This window comes from Typopeltis vanoorti, chromosome 12 (genome assembly GCF_054136105.1).
Source record: "Typopeltis vanoorti isolate ZY-2024b chromosome 12, IOZ_Tvanoo_1.0, whole genome shotgun sequence".
Taxonomy (NCBI): Eukaryota; Metazoa; Arthropoda; class Arachnida; order Uropygi; family Thelyphonidae; genus Typopeltis; species Typopeltis vanoorti.
The window spans coordinates 111,835,080-111,852,247 of record NC_143560.1 but is presented as its reverse complement, the minus strand read 5'-3'; the positions used below and the strand labels follow the sequence as shown (position 1 = coordinate 111,852,247).

General features: G+C 38.5%; 1 protein-coding gene across 5 annotated transcripts in view; it reads left to right on the top strand.

The window, feature by feature from the left end:
- LOC150101139 (uncharacterized) overlaps positions 1-17,168 on the top strand; it is a 916,744-nt gene that overhangs the window by 720,479 nt on the left and 179,097 nt on the right. For all 5 annotated transcript variants that reach the window (XM_090401523.1, XM_090401522.1, XM_090401520.1 and 2 more), the window contains one exon: positions 314-367. In XM_090401523.1, the coding sequence (XP_090257649.1) occupies positions 314-367 (54 nt within the window). The remainder of the gene's footprint in view (positions 1-313; positions 368-17,168) is intronic.

The window sequence follows — 17,168 nt, the reverse complement described above, 5'->3', positions numbered from 1 at the left end:
TTTTCCAAGTCAACACCATATGGTCACTCTCTCCAACTGGTGGGAGAGACGTCAACTCAGTTATTATCAACTCTTCTGATGCTATAACCAAATCCAAAATTTTTGAACCTCTTGTTCCCTATGTTACATGTTGCCTAAGACATTTGTCCCTCAAGAAACAAATAAAATAAAAAAACAAATAAAATAACAAATAAAAAAATAAAAATCTATCATGCAGGTTTGCTAAGAAAAAAAAATGCTATGAATAATGGCTTAAATATTTTTTTAAGTAATAGCTAATGAGAATTTTATTAAATAATAATAAATTTTTCAGGGTCCAAAAGGTTCTAAAGGTGACACAGGACCAAGAGGACCAGATGGACCACAGGTAAAATATAACTTCCTTTTATTAAAGATGTCACTGATTTTTCTGTCCATTTTCTTAGCTAAGGAATTTTTGACACAAATTTCAAAGCGGTGTATGATTTTTTTTTTGTTTCATAATCATTGCTTAGTATTTTTTCAAAATATTTTATTTTCATCATTTTGTAGGTGATAAACATATAAGTACTATAAACTTGTAAGAGATGAACTTTTTGTATTTTTGAATAATGATGAAGCTTCCTGAAAGAAAGAGGTAACTTTAAAAATTATCTTCATATTCTAATGAAATAGGAAAGGAACTGATACTGCAAAGACGATATGAAAGAAATATGCTCTTTTTTAAGAAAGATTGTAAAAAATTGCAAAATCTAGCAATGTTATCATGTGGTAGCAATTTCCTTTATCCATCTTGACCATTACTCTGAATGTTATACAAAGGGATTGAATTACTAAGACATAACCTATTGTTCAGAAAGCCATGTAATTCTACATTAGAGTATAATATTCTTATCCACCCATTCCTGAATTGTCTTTGAACCACTTTCTCAACCACGCCCAAGATACTGACTTGTCTATAATTTGCTATTCCTTTATGCATACTCGTAATACTCATGTGAATATCCTCTAATTCCATGGTTGTATTTATGTTGAGATCCTGCAGTATCCGAAGTGCTTCTAATGCATCAGCCTATATTCCCACATCAGTTCCTGTCACATTTCATTATAGTATCTTTGTATTGCAATGTAATGCATTGTTGATGCATCATTACAGTCCATATGACTAGGAAGACAGGCCATGAAAAGTGGTCACTCAGTAACTATCATGTTGGCTTAATGGATTTTTTACAACACTCAAAAAGAATTAAAATAGAATTTAATACTTCCTATATTTCGTCCTAGTCACTAGAACATCTACAGGGATTACAAAAACAATGAATGTAACATGCACACACAAATCTTACAATACTAAGCCCAACCGCATGGGTGACACTAAAGTCCTATCTAGGTGGAGCGCCCTCTAAGGGCGATAGTAGGTGGCCCGGAATGTAAGGTGGGACCTCTGGTGATGAGTGTTTCCCAAATCTTCGGAAGCTTAATGCAGCCGTACTTATTAAGATTTGGTTGGTTTCTGAGAGCTGCTGCTGCTTCTAAGAAAAGTCTCTCTTTCATATGGTCAGCAAAGCTTGAATGGCCATAGTTGTGTTTACAGATGTAAGACTTGTGTTCCTCCAGGCAGATGGATGCTGATCTGCCTCTCTGTCCAAAGTACGCCAGCTTACAGAAACAGGGTACTTTGTAAACTCCAGGCAAAGAGAGAGGAGGGAGTTGACCTTTCGTAGAACGGATAAGGGTAGGAAGTTTGCGGTAGAGCTTATATGCTGTGTGTAGGTTGTACTATTTTAGTATCTTGACTATTTTTTCGGATGTTCCACGGATGTAGGGTATGGTGATGGCATTTTTAAAATCTTGTTGATGAGAAGGACAGGGAATGGGGGAGGAACTGATTATTTTTTTGATACTGTGTTCACTGTAGTCATTGGAGAGGAAAGTGCTGTGTATGTGGTTAAGCTCAGTAGTAAGGGCAATTCTACTGGAACAAAGATTGTGGGCTCTCTTGGTAAGAGTTTTAATGATGCCATATTGTTGCGAGGGGTGGTGGTGGGAGAGTTTGTGAATGTATCTGCCTGTGTGTGGGGGGGTTTTCTGTATGCAGTGAAGGCAGGTGTATCATTTGGCAGGCATGTGACTAAGGTGTCTAGGAAGGGTAAACATTTGTTCTTTTCCTTTTCCATAGTAAACTGGATTCTTGGATGTGGGCTATTGAGATGACTGAAGAAGGAGTCTAACATGTCTGGGCCATGAGGCCAAATAGAGAACACATCATCTACATATCTTAGCCAGATAGAAGATTTGAGTGGGACTGAGTCTATGGCTCGTTTTTCGAAATCTTCCATATAGAAATTGGCAAGGGGGTGAGAGGGGGGGACCCATGACAGTTCCCTCTATCTGCTTGTAGATTTTGTTCTTCCAAGAGAAATACCCAGAGTTAATGGCAAAGGAAAAGAGATCTAAGATGTCAGAGGGAAAAACGTTTTCTAAGAGAGATAAGGTGTCAGTTAAGGGAATATTGGTAAACAAAGAGGAGATATCAAAGCTTACCAATATGTCTGCATTATTCAAGGTTAAATTGTCTGTGAGGGCTTTAAAGTGGGTTGAGTTTTTTATATAGGAAGTGGACCTTCCAGTGAGGGGGGGGGGTCAGAGAGTTCGCCAGCTGTTTAGACAGTCTGTAGCAAGGTGCATTGGTGGCATATGCTATAAGCCTGAGTGGGGAATTGAATTGGGTTTGTGGATTTTTAGTAAACCGTATATTCGGAGGGGGAACAGAAAGGTCTAAGTTTTTTCATGACGTCAGGGGGACACTTTTTTCAGGAGGTTACTTTTTTAAGTAAGATTTTTAATTTCTTAACTTGTGTTTTTGTGGGGTTGTGTTCTAGCGGGATGTAGGTAGCACAATCGTGGAGGATAATGTTCATTTTATGATTGTATTCACTGGTATTAAGAACGACTGTGGCATTACCTTTATCTGCTCTGGTGATGACGATACTTTTTTCTTTGCATAGTTTCAGGAGAGCCATGCGTTGGACATACGATAAGTTACTTTTTGGAGGCAAAGAATGAGCGAGGATGTTGGCTACGTCAAGTCTGATGTTGTTGGCTATCTCCGACGGTAAGCGACCGATCCCCCATTTGATGTTAACCATTACGTTGAGCACCGGCACTTCCTTCAGAGTGACGGCAAAATTATGGCCGAGGCAAAGGGCACTGACAGCATCGTCGTTGAGCTTTTTAGAAGAGAGGTTTACTACTATCTGGAGCAGTTGAATTTGTGGTTGTGGTTTGTCTTTAACTGTGTTTATTTTTTATTCCCCCCCCCCCATTTGATGTTAACCATTACGTTGAGCACCGGCACTTCCTTCAGAGTGATGGCAAAATTATGGCCGAGGCAAAGGGCACTGACAGCATCGTCATTGAGCTTTTTAGAAGAGAGGTTTACTACTATCTGGAGCAGTTGAATTTGTGGTTGTGGTTTGTCTTTAACCAGGTTGCTATATTTCTTGCCGTGTTTATTTTTTATTTTTTGAAATTCTCTCTGTGCAGAAGTTTCCGAAATGCCAGAGAGAATCGACCAAAGTTCAGGGTTAAGAACGGTGGAGAGCTCTGAATGTAAGGAGTCAGTGGCGGCGTTCGTCACAGAGAGGGTGGCACGAGTAGAGGCGATTTGCTCGTGTAGTAATGCCAGGCTGGCACGGTTATATATATGGAGTGCTTTTTTGGAATGGAAATTGATCTTCATTTTAACGCAGTTTGGTATCACTCTTGTATCCCGACATCTTTTTAAAAAGGCCAGCCTATTTAGTTGCCTAGACAGTCGTAGTTTTGACTTACCATATTGCTTGGATTTGCGTGCTAAATCTTCTCCATGAATGATTAGAATTTGTGTGTAGAGGCTTAAGTGCTGTGAGGACATCATGTTGGAGGCTTAATGGATTTTTTACAACACTCAAAAAGAATTAAAATAGAATTTAATACTTCCTATATTTCGTCCTAGTCACTAGGACATCTACGGGAATTACAAAACAATTAATGTTTTTGTAATCAGTTTTGCAAACAATTAATACTCTTCATCCTTGGCACATCCGAAAAAATGGCCAAGATACTAAAAAAGTACAACCTACACACAGCATATACGCCCTACCGCAAACTTCCTACCCTTATCCATTCTACGAAAGATCAGCTCCCTCCCATCTCTCTGCCTGGAGTTTACAAAGTACCCTGTTCCTGTAAGCTGGCATACTTTGGACAGACAGGCAGATCAGCATCCATCTGCCTGGAGGAACACAAGTCTTACATCTGTAAACACAACTATGGCCATTCAGGCTTCGCTGCCCATGTTTTGGACACCACCCACAGAGTATCCTGGAAGAAAACCACCATGCTCCACCACAGCAAATTCAAGAAAGAGAGACTTTTCTTAGAAGCAGCAGCAACTCTCGGAAACCAACCAAATCTTAATAAATACGGTTGCATTAAGCTTCCAAAGATTTGGGAAACACTCATCACCAGAGGTCCCACCTTACATTTCAGGCCACCTACTATCGCCCTTAGAGAGCGCTCCACCTAGATAGGACTTTAGTGTCACCCACGTGGTTGGGCTTAGTATTGTAAGATTTGTGTGTGCATGTTACATTAATTGTTTTTGTAATCCCCGTAGATGTCCTAGTGACCAGGACGAAATATAGGAAGTATTAAATTCTATTTTAATTCTTTTTGAGCGTTGTAAAAAAATCCATTAAGCCTCCAACATGATGTCCTCACAGCACTTAAGCCTCTACACACGAACTCAGTAACTAAGCCATTTTGTCATCTTCTGTCACCACTCTTCATTATCACCCATTAATCATATACAGCACCCTTGCTAGGACTTCATTTCTCTACTTATGTTTCTATGAAAAAGTTGTTTTACATAAGCAGTTCATAATTATTCATTTTTTAAATAAGAACTAAGATTTCTTTTTTAAGTAACTAACTATGAGTAGTTTATATCAGTATGAATAATTAACAGGTTTGACTTGTAGAACTTTTTACTTATTAAAACTGAATGCTGCACTGACACATTTCAGTTTCTTTTTGGCTGTCAGCCAAAAAGACACTGAATATAATCCTGGATATATTACATTCCTTGCTCCTGTGGTATTGCCTACGTCGGACAAACTTCACGGAGTTTAGAAATCGGACAAAAAGAACATGTTGGTGATGTAAACCAAATTAGAAGTATCTCTTCAGGTTTATCACATCATTTCTGTACATCTAACCACACGATACAGTGGCAAAACAGCTCCATGTCATATCTGGACGACTACAACCATCATTTATTCAAGGAAGCCACAAGTGTTAATAAATGGTGGAAACCTCAACAGAAATCAGGGTGCAATCCTAAACAGTTCGTGGAAAAACCTGATCCTCTTTCTAAATCCATCTGAACTACAGCTAGCCAGTAATCACATTACACGTTTACAACAAACACGTATGTGTGCTCACTTGTTATTTAGGAACGTTCTATGGTTGGCACTGTAATTCAGTTCTGGTGAGTTAAGAGATCTAATAAGGGTCTTCCAGATCACGGGCAAGATTAGTCCTTGGTTCTTGTTAAGGTTTTGTGTATTGTGTACACAATACACAAAATTGTGTACAGCGGGCAACTGCTGTGGCTTCTTAAATAAGTCAGGAGCGGAAGTCCTCCTCTATATAAGGAATTGTGCTTCTATCCCACTCTATGACATGGTTCGTTCTTTAGAAGTGAAAAGCTAACCCCGATTTTTCTTCTCTGTTATTATTGACGTCACAAATGTGTTCTTTTTGCCTAATTTCAAGACTCCTTGAAGTCTGGCTGATATAATTCAAGCTGTACGAGCATGGTATGTTGTAAACTTTAGCATATTTGAAGAAAGGATGGTTATCTTTTGGAGATCTTAAGAATTGTCTAATCGTTTCTGTAGGTTTAAAGGCCACTCTTATTTTATGGTCTAAGGAGTCTTGCAATCTTATTCGAAACTGTCTCTAAGTATGGAATGACGATGGTAGAAATATAATGTATGTCATCTCATTGTCTTTGTGGGGGTTCAGAGAAAAGTATCTTGTGGATGAGTCTTCAAGGAAATCCATTCATGGGAAGGTTGTTAGATATCAGGGATAGTTCTTCCTGGAAGTCCTGTTGCTCTGTTGTAAGGAGAGAAGCACGGTTCTTCAGCATGTGCACAATGCTTAGTTTCTGAGAAATGTGGTGGGAGGAAGTGAAATGTAAATAACATCCTGTATGTAGGTTTACGGTAAACTGAGAGGTTGATACCATCATTTGTTAGTTTCTTAATTAAAGTGTCCAGAAATGGTAATTGGTTATCTTTTTCAAGTTCTAGAGTAAATTTGATTGTGTGGTGTGAAGATTTGATCTTGTTTAGAAAGTCTAACAGGTCCTTTTTTTGTGTGGTTCCAAACAATAAAAATATCGTCCACATATCTCCACCATACTGTGGGTTTAGTCTACTTGTGATAGGATTTTACTTTCAGAATCTTCCATAAAGAGATCAGCACAAGATGGAGAGAGGGGGGGAGGGCATCACCATCCTATAAACAGACATACTTGCAAGCCTAGATGTGGTTTCGTTATTCACTAACATACCTGTTGAAGAAGTTATCAAGATTACAGAAAATCTCTATCCACATGACACAACTCAGCTTTTTTGCCATTACCTGAAATCAAATTATTTCCAAGTGAATAATACAATTTATGAACAACTCGATGGCTTAGCCATGGGCAGTCCCTTGTCACCTCCCTGCACTGATCTGTTCATTGAAAAACTAGAAGCTGACATCCTTTCCAAAGTAAATCCAAAAGCTGTTGGTTTGGTGGTGATACGTAGATGATGTTTTCATTATTTGGAAAGACACAGAAAATACTTTTTGATTTCCTTATAAACATAGATTCCTTCCACCAAAAAATAAAGTTCACGTTAGAGCTGGAAAAGAATAATCAGTTGCCTTTTCTAGATACACTAATAAAGAAACAAGAGAATGGACAAATCCAGCTCACAAGCTATTGAAAACCTACCGACACTGGACGTTACCTGCACTTCAAATCCTCTCACCATTTTGCGCAAAAACTAAGCATAATACATGTGCTTAAAAATAGAGAACCAATATTATCTCAGAAGAAAAAGATCTCCCTGATGAACTCGCTCTCATATCTCAAACACTAGTAAACAACGGTTACCCAAAAAATATAATCAAAAAGATTCTTCATAGGAACCCTCCATATCAACAACCTCCTGTCATGCAATATACATCGTCATCCCTTATGCAGACTCAGTTTCAACAAAAATAGCCAAACTCATGAGGTCCTTCAACGTCACAGTTGCTCTCGAACCTGTCAAAACTATATGGCACATTTTAAGATCTTCAAAGGACATTAATGCCTTCTTCAAATACGTGTGTACAACATCCTATGTTCCTGTGGATTAAATTACATAGGCCAAACATCAGGAAGCCTGGAAATTCGAAAAAAAAAAAAAGAACAGATAAGGGACGTGAACAACAACAGAACAGACACTTCAGCATTAGCCCATCGCTTCTCGATTTCTGACCACACAATCGATTGGGATATCATCTCCATGCCTTATATAGAAGAAAATTTTCGATGTAGAAACTTCAAAGAAGCCACAGTTGTACTCTGTTTTGGAGAAAATCTAAACAGAAATCAAGGAATGATTCTGAAAGACATCTGTAAAAGCCTAATAAATTCACTTAGCTTACCAGAATTTCATTTTCACTAAAAATGAAATTCTGGTAATGAAACTTACCAGAATTTCGGTTTCGCTAAAAACTATACAATGTGTGCTCAACAAACAATGACTGGGACACCACGCCCCATGCTTATGATGTTGCTCATCAGTTTTAATTTTAATTGATTTGACTTGGTTACTTCATTCTTCTTTTTTTTACTAGTAAACGTTATTGTATCATCATACTTGTCCTGAAGAAGCCAGACAGAATAGCAGGTGAAACTTGTTGACAATTTGTGTATATCTTTTAATTATGGTCAACTAATAAACCAAATGAAAAATACTCGGTTTTTATAGAAAAGGACAGTAAAATACCATTCCTTTTCTATTGTCGGAACATTGTGAGGATTAGCATTAGAGGTTTACAGAAAACATACTCATATAGGTAGGTATTTACATGCTAGCTCTTTCCATCATGCTCAACAAAAATTAGATATTATCAGAACCTTAAACAGAGCTTTATATACACTCAAAAATGATAAAATTAAAAGAAAAGAAAAACTTTAAACACTATTTGGTCAGTTCCTTCAAAATGGCTGCTCAAAGAAGTTACTAAAGAAACTGTTACTTTCCAATGAACCATCCTGTGTTAACCCCAGAAATCAATCACAAATTCATGGTCTCCTTACCATATGTTGCAACATGTGAAGAAAAATAGCCCAATTATTACAATCAATGTCAGAACAACCTTCAAAACCAGTTAACACCTTACAAAGTTTTCTGCATTCTCTTAAAAAGAGTGTTCATTTTACAAATATCCTAGAGTATACAAGATTCTTGTTTTTGCAGAAGCATGTAGGTCAAATTGGGATAGGTTTAAAAAAAAAAAAAAAAAAAAGCAGTGTCAAAAATAAGAGAGAAGACAGAAGTGGACTTGTAGCATACATCCTTGTAGAATATCACTTGATAGATTGGCAGAGTCAATCGTCAAATTGTTTATCGAGTCTTCCAAGGTCATTTCATGACATATGGAAATCATTAGTGTTATATAACATTTGCATCCTCTCTTATACTAGCAGTTATATACAGAGTTTGCACAATAGTGTATAGGCTGCACATTATGTGTACTAATGATATGCTTGATCAAACTACTGTAGTCTCCCCTTATCTGTGGTGAACCCCAGTCCGTAAATATTAAATGGAAAATTCCAGAAATAAACAATTTATAGTTATATTTGCAAAGTGGATACTAGATGCAAGCATTATTTCAAAGCTGATTGTTTGTAGAAACTATGAAAGTTTCATAAGTTGACCTTTGAGCTTATGAAACTTTCATAGTTTCTACAAACATTCGGCTTTGAAATAATGTTGGATCTACACCCTCTGTCCAAAAAGAAACAGAACTTTTCGAAAATAGAAGAAACTAGTGGCACCACCTGTTGTATATTTTTGTTGTCGAAAGTGGCAACCTTCATTATTGTTGTGTCAACTGTTTATGACACATTTCTTTCATTAGAAACCGAGTTATAGTGCCTAAAGTGAAAATGTGTTTTGATTAACAGTTGGAAAATGAGTTTCAAAGAGAGAGGCAATTGACTTTTGTGTTAAACTTGGTAAAAGTTTTACCGAAATGCATCAACTGCTTCAAAAAGCATACAACGATGAATGCTGATCCAATACTCAAATTTACGAGTGGTTTAAACGATTTCAAAGTGGTCATGAGACACTTGAGGACAACGAAAAGCTGGGCGATCCAAAAACTGGACTGAGCAAAGGTAGCATCCAAAAGGTGCGTGATTTCATCAAAGAAAACCTGAAATCATCCGTGTGATTGATTGAAGATGAATTGGGGGTTCCAAAATCAACTGTGCACAACATTTTGACCGAGAGTTTGGGCCTCCATAAATTGAAGTAAGGAATCAAACTTCCTTTCCACATTGGGTGCCTTGGCAGCCACTCAATGTGGAAATCACAAATTTGCATTCCTTACTCTTTTTTAATGTTCATCTGCGCAACAGCGTATTCTAAGCACCCGAAGTAATGTTCATTCTGGCCATAGGTGAAAAAAATTAGACGGAATTATACTTGTAATATTTATTTATTCATTTCATAAAACTCGTTATACCTTTGATGAAATACTACATTTTTATTATTATTATTATTTTTATTATTATTATTCAGGCCCCCAACGAGTCAAAAGACTTATCGAGGGAGGTCCTTCCTAAGACATAAAGTCTGTCAAGACTCATCGAGGGGAGGTCCCCCCCCCTGAGAAACACAAAGTCTATCATACCACTCTTTAAACTCACTGACCGTTCTCGCTCCCACCACTCCATCAGGCAATGCATTCCACGGCTCAACCACCCTCCACACAAAGAAACCACTCCTTACCCTCTTGCTCACAGTTTCCTTTCGTAACTTCCAGGGATGGCCTCTTGTCATCACTCCTTCCCGCTGATCAACCAAACGAAAGAACTCCCCAGTGTCAACCTTGTAACCACCTCTCAACAGTTTAAAAGTCTCAATCATATCACCTCTCCTTCTTCTATCCACCAAACTCTGCAGTCCATATTCTCTCAGCCAATCCTCATAACTATCCTTGTACAGTCCTGAAACCATCTTTGTCATCTGTCTTTGTATCATTTCCACAGTTAATTTATCCCCTTCAAATCCTGGGGACGAAATCATTTTTTTATACTTAAAATGGTCATTAGGGCAGCGAACCGGTTGTTAAATTATTTGAATCTTACCATTGGACGTAATGTACATATTTTTAAAGAAGCCCACTCCTACCATAATCCCATTCCTGAAGATGATTGTAGAGACCTTCCACGAGTTATGCATGTAGTTAACTATTCCCAGAGCACTTTGTTGTAATTGCTGAATTTGAAAATTTTCTTGTTGACTTTTCCTTCCATTCCTCTGATGAATCGCTCAATTAATAAATCAATAGATTTGAAGAATTACTCTTGCTTCATGAGTATTCAGCTGATTATATAACTGGTGATTGCAGAGAAGTACTGTACACTAATGTTTCATTATTTATTACTGTGTGCAGTAATTTTATTCCATAATTTGTACATTGTATTATTTCACTATAAACTAAGAGTAAAATTAGTTTTAAAATATAACAAACCAGACATACATATTTTAGCATTCAGGTAGGTTACATTCTTATGATTGAAATAGTGAGTTTCTGACTTCCTTATGGCCTTTATTGACTTATATGGGCTCCATTTGGACGATTCCTTTCTTAGATTCAGTGTGTGTGTGTGTGTGTGTGTGTGTGTGTGTGTATGTAGAAGGTATTTTACCTTGGGTATAGTAAATGTTAAAAACACCAAGCAATTTTAAACCTGGTTTTACTCCATTTCCCAAGTAAGCAAACAGACAAACAAGTCAAGTTTGCGCCTGCAAGTGATGCAAGTCTAGCTGATCCTACAGGTAGTGCAAGACCAAGGCAACTCATGGTAAAGGTGGCATAAGCTCCGATCACTAATCTTAATATTTACCCTTAATGCCAAAACACATCTCCAAGAAGGGGATGTATGATGTTTTGTATTAAAGGCAAGGGGCCACTACCCAGAATGGTTTCGACCTTTATTGAGGTCTCGTCAGTGGGAGCTAGAATGGGAGTTAATGTCTTTCATCATCGGCCTTTGGAGTATAAAGATTGCTGAGGGTCAGCAGGTAGTAATAGGGGAGATTAAAGAAAGGTAGAGTAGGATAGTAATAGGTAAAAAGAGGCCTCAGTCAAACCGTTTAGCTGTATAACCCAGAGGTTGTGGCTAAAAGTTCTGTAAAACATCATCTGCTTACACCTGTTCTAAAAATAAACTTGGAAATAAACTTTTCTTATATACGCTTGTAAAATACTTTTAAATTAACAATTTAACTGACCAGGTGTCTTTGGAGGTCATCTTCTAACCCCTGTTTTAGTAATAAAACTTAATCCGGATTTTTTTTTTTTTTTTTTTTCGGAAAATAAGAATGCCTAAGTTTCTTTTAAAACTTCATTTAATTTTATTGAAAAATAATATAATTAATTTTATTGAAAAAAAAAAAATATATATATATATTATATATATATATATATATGACAGAATGATCATTGACTCGGTTAACATACATAGTTTTATGAAAAAAATTGAATGACTAGAACCGAGATTTAATTAAAAAGGTTTTAATATAAACACACTACTAGTTTCGGCCTGTAACAGCCTTCTTCAGGTGACATTATAAAAGAAAAAACACTAAACATTGAGGGTTAAAAGACTATGAACAACATAGACAGTCTTTATACATAATTAGCATTAAAACGTTGTAGTTGTATTTGAAGCTGTTCTTTCATTTGTTGCATTGTTGGGAGAGTGCGTGCTTGCTGCATCACGTGAACGCCAGTACATGATTACAGTTGAATGACTATCCGGGAGGTTGTAGCTTAAGTTGTTATTTAGATGAACAGGATTGAAGATGATTTCCTCTCGATTCCACAATTTTTCTCTCTATTTCGTCACTGCAACGGAAGATGTTTGTAGATTTTTCCCAGCAGACTTTGTGACTTGGGTTATCATCATTAGGATTAGCCGAGAAGAGGATATGACTTGATAATGCACTTGCTCGCTGTCTCTTGTAAGTAATGTCTCTCATGTGTTCTTCCATACGCATTTCAACAGATTTGTCTGTCTGCCAGAAATAAGGAATATCACAGTCACATAATATTTTATATACGCCAGGGTATTTGAGTTGATGATGACAAGGTTTTGGGTGGCTAATCAAGGAACGGATCTTTGGAAGTGGAGTGAACAAGGTTCTGATATTGTATTTTTTTAGAACTTTTGCTAATTTATGTGAAACAGTACTTATGTAAGGAATAGATATATTGCTTTTGAATCTATTTGTTTCTTCTGAGTGATGTCTGGGAGGATTAAGAAGGAATTTGTTAATGATTTTCTTGGAATATCCATTAACTTCTAAAGAAGTTTTCAGATGGTTTATTTCTGTAAGCAGTTCATTTGGATCATCAAGAAGAGAACGGGCTCTATGTCCCAAGGTGGAAATTATTCCAAGCTTATGAGGAGGGAAATGATGGGATTGACTGTGCAGATATCTGTTGGTATGTGTGGGTTTTCTATATATCGATATTTTTAGTTTACCAGCAGAAGAGCAAGTTAGTTTGACTCGTTTGCTCGTCATTTGCTGCCACCCGTTGTCGATTGTAGAAAGCGGCGGAAGGTGTTTCCAAATATCTGAGATAGAGTCTCACTCGAAAATCGAGGTCCTCGACTCTACTCTGCCGCTCTTGATGTAGCTCGATTTCTACCTGTCTGATAAGATCGCTACAGGGAATTCCTCTCCGCTCGTTGGCGTGGTACCAGCCGAGCTCCCTATAGAGATCCCCCAGATGTCTCTGTTGGTGTGCCCTTTCACGCCCACACCGCTGAAAGAGTTCCCTTGCCTGTGACTTGAACTGTAGCCAGGTTTCCCAGTCCCAGTTAGTGTCTCTCCATTCATTACAGAGGTTCTGTAGCTTATCGCTAAAAAGACTGGGGAAATTGGGAGGGAGCCTCCAAGGACCTCTGGCTGTTTCTATTATTTCTGGTATCCTTATTTTTAATAGTACCATTTGGTGGTCTGTTAGCAGACCTCTCACAGCGATATGACGTACCCCAAGAACATGTGGTTCTAAAAACTGGGATACATAAAACCTGTCGAGCCTTGTTGATATCTGACCACGGCACCACGTTGTTCCGACTTTTAGTGGATTCTGCCATCTCCAGATATCAACAAGGTCGAAGTTTTCGCAGCACCGTTTCAGTGCTGCAAAACCGCCAGTTCCGCTGTTAGCATTCCCGCCTATTTTGTCATATCGTGCATCTTCTATACAGTTCCAGTCGCCTGCCACGATTAGGTGTTGCGCGCCTAGAAAATAGTTTTCCAGTGTGGCAAAGAAACTGTTTCGTTGGTGGGAGTTGTTCGGGGCGTAGACAGCCACAAACCGGGTGTTACGGCCATTGTACTTCCAGTCCACGGACAAGAAACGTCCCCTAGCGTCTTTCTGGACATTGAAGAACCCCCCTGCGATTGGGGGGCGAATTAGTATCCCCACCCTTCGCGAGTGAGCTTCCCCGAAGCACCAGTAGCTGGTGACCGGGTAGCTTCTCGAAAAATTCTCCACGTCCCAGTGTTTGTAAAAGTGGGTTTCTTGCAAGAATAAAATGTTGATATTATGCATTAGCATCAGTCTCCAGACAGCGCTTTGCGCCTGAGGATTGCGCAGACCGCTTACATTTAATGTTGTAATTTTTAAACTTTGGTTCGTTTTAGAGGTTGGGGGAGGTGTTACTTCCATTTATGAACTTCCTGGATTTCTGGGAGGGAGGGGGGGGGGCGGTTGTATTGTTATCCTCCATGTTGCTGTCCTAGAATTTCGTATCATCGTCAGAATCGTCTTTACCGGAGATCTGGGATTCAAGTTCCCCTGGTTCCCCCATTGTTGGTAGATTTTCCTTTGCTGGTGTTGAGGTTTCACTATTATTTTCTGTTGGATTTGAGCTACTGGCTTTTGTCCTTTTATTTTCTTCCATGTCCAAGTCTCTCGTGCGTTTTGCGGCACTGTTTGCTTCCATTTTTTCTTCTCTTGTTTCTCTTTTAATTGTAGGGGTTTCTACCTTTGAGGAGCACTGCTTCTTCTTTTCTGTTTTCCTTGGTGTGGTTTGTTTCAACAATTTAGGATCTGCTATCAACATCGTGTCAGGTGGTGGCTGTACGAATGGAGCTGCTTCTTGCTCTGCCATCGCAGGGTTTTCTGTAGGTATTGCGGAGGCAGGGGTTATATTACCTCCTGTTCTTTCAGCAGCTGTTCTACCGGGCATTCATTTACTTTGTGTTTTGTGTCCCGGCATTTTAAACATGCTTGATCGCATTTATCCAGGCCATGACCTGCTGTCAAGCAGTTTTGGCATTTGCCTTTGAGGCAGTCTGCTCCCATATGTTCGAAGGATCCGCATCTGAAGCACTGCTTCTTGACACCAGGGTAATTGATCATTACCCTGGCTGAACCAATAAAGACGAAGTTGGGAACGGGTGTTTTCATCTCCATGGAGACGTATACCACCCCTGACTTCCATTCTGGGAAGTCACTGTCCTGCATTGTTCTAACTTCTTTCACTGTTCTCCATTTGGAAAAAAGATTCTTAATTAGAGCGTCCCCGCTTTCTAAATATTCGACTGGGAATCTGTCTATTCTAATCGTTTTTAACATACTTCCTATTAAAGTAGGGAGGTATTTTTGTCCTTCGCATTGAATTCCTAAAGAGAGTTTTTCTCTCGTTGCTTCATCTTTTACAACGACCTGGAACCTCCCTCCCCCATACAAAGTAAATCCGAATATATTATTTATCCCTACAGTATCTATTAAAGCTTTCACGAATGTCCGCTTTTCGATGCTAGATTTTACCTCAAAACCGAGGGTTTTCACTCTAGGTAAGAAGGAAGTCATATCAGAAAGTTAAGAATATCCTTGTTATAATTTCTTGGTATGAGCAGAAGTTAGCTAATGAAGCCAAAAAAGAATCCTAGGGAATTCTTTCAATATGTGGCCAGCAAAAAAAAAAAAAAGAATGATTATGGGAGGATGATATTGATTGGAGAAAATGGTATAAGGACAGCTGCTGTGGAATATATAGTGGACATACACAATGGGCAGTTCATAAAGGTTTTTTTCTTCTTGTGAATGTTACATCATGGAGAGATTGAGAGCAGTTGATTATGGAGAGGAGAGACTGACTATAAGTGAGCAAGATTTGTATGGGGAATTGAGCAAACTTGATATTAATAAGGTTGTGGGACTTGATAATATATCACCACCTATTCTGAAGGAATGTGCCAGGGAGTTGGCATCTGCCTTGGCATATTTTTTTAATATGAGTCTTGCACTGAGTTGAGTTCCAAAGGAGTGGAAGGAAGGCAAGATTGTGCCACTTCATAAGGGAGGTGATAGAACTGAAGCATCAAATTATCGTCCTATCTCTCTCTGTCAGCTGTTGTGGTTAAGTTGCTGGAGAAGCAGGTGATAACTAGGATCCAAAATTGGGTTGACAACAATGGTATTATCTTTGATGGACAGCATGGATTTGTTAAAGGGAGGTCATGTTTTAATAATCTATTTACTTATTGCAATAAGGTGACAGCTTCCTTGGACAGAGGAGAGAGAGATACACTGTAGTATACTTAGATTTTGCAAATGCTTTTGATAGATTGCCAAATGATAAGTTGATAGTCAGACAGACTAAAGCAGATTGGGTTGGATATTAGATTAGTGCATTGGATCAGAGACTGGCTGTCTGATCCAATGCACTAATGGTGTGTATGTCTATGGGGTGTCTCTGGATCAGAGACTCCTGAGACACACCACTAGTGACTTTCCTCTTCCGGGATATTGCTCCCTCATATGCGACTTTCTGATACCTATATCCCGGAAGAGGAAAGTCACTAGTGGTGTGTCTCAGGAGTCTGCTTTAGAGATATTGCTGTTCAAACTGTATGCTAATGATATTGGTGAAGATTTGGATGGGGATATTCAGTTTTTTTCAGATGATGGAAAGTTGGGACAAACTGTGAAGAGTAGAGAAAATGTTGTGGCCTTACAAGAAGACTTGAATAAATTGAGTGAATGGGTACAGGAACAGGGATATGAGTTTAATGTTGCAAAATGTAAGGTTTTAACATTTGGGAAACAAAGACGAGATGTAGAATTTATGCTTAGTGGAGATATATTGTTGGAAGTGGAGAAAATAAGAGATCTTGGGGTGATAATGGATAAGGATCGGAAATTTAGGAGACACATTGCCAAAATTGTGATGACAACACAAAAAATTCTGGAAATTATATAAGATTAATTCAGAGGATATTTTTGAGAACAGGGACTGGTGGTGGGAGGACTAGGGGGACCATCCATGGAAACTGGGCAAGAGTTGACATGATGTTTAGGGCCTCCCTTGATGAGTCTAAGGACTCCTTGGAGTTGCCTGTAATAATAATAATGATGTAGAAGACACTGACTTGTAGAAGTAAGGAGATTCTTGTTCCATTGTATAGGGCTTTGATTAGGCCACACATGGACTACTGTGCACAGGTTTGGTCACTTGGTGTTTAAAAGGATGAAGAGATGTTGGAAAGGGTCCAGAGGCTACTGACTACAGTAGTTTCTGATCTCTGGAATGTCAAATATCAGGAAAGATTAAGAAGATGCAATTTACAGTCTAGTGAATAAGAGGAAGAGGGGGTGATATGACACAGACCTACAAGTGAGTAAGGGGTTGTTATAGAATCGATGTTGGAGAGGTTTTACAGAAAACGGTGGGAGATCAGGGAAGAACCAGAGGTCTTCCTTGCGGCTGTATAAGGAGGGTGTGAGCAGGGGGGGTGAGAAGCAGGTTTTTCGCATGCAGAATTATGAATAAT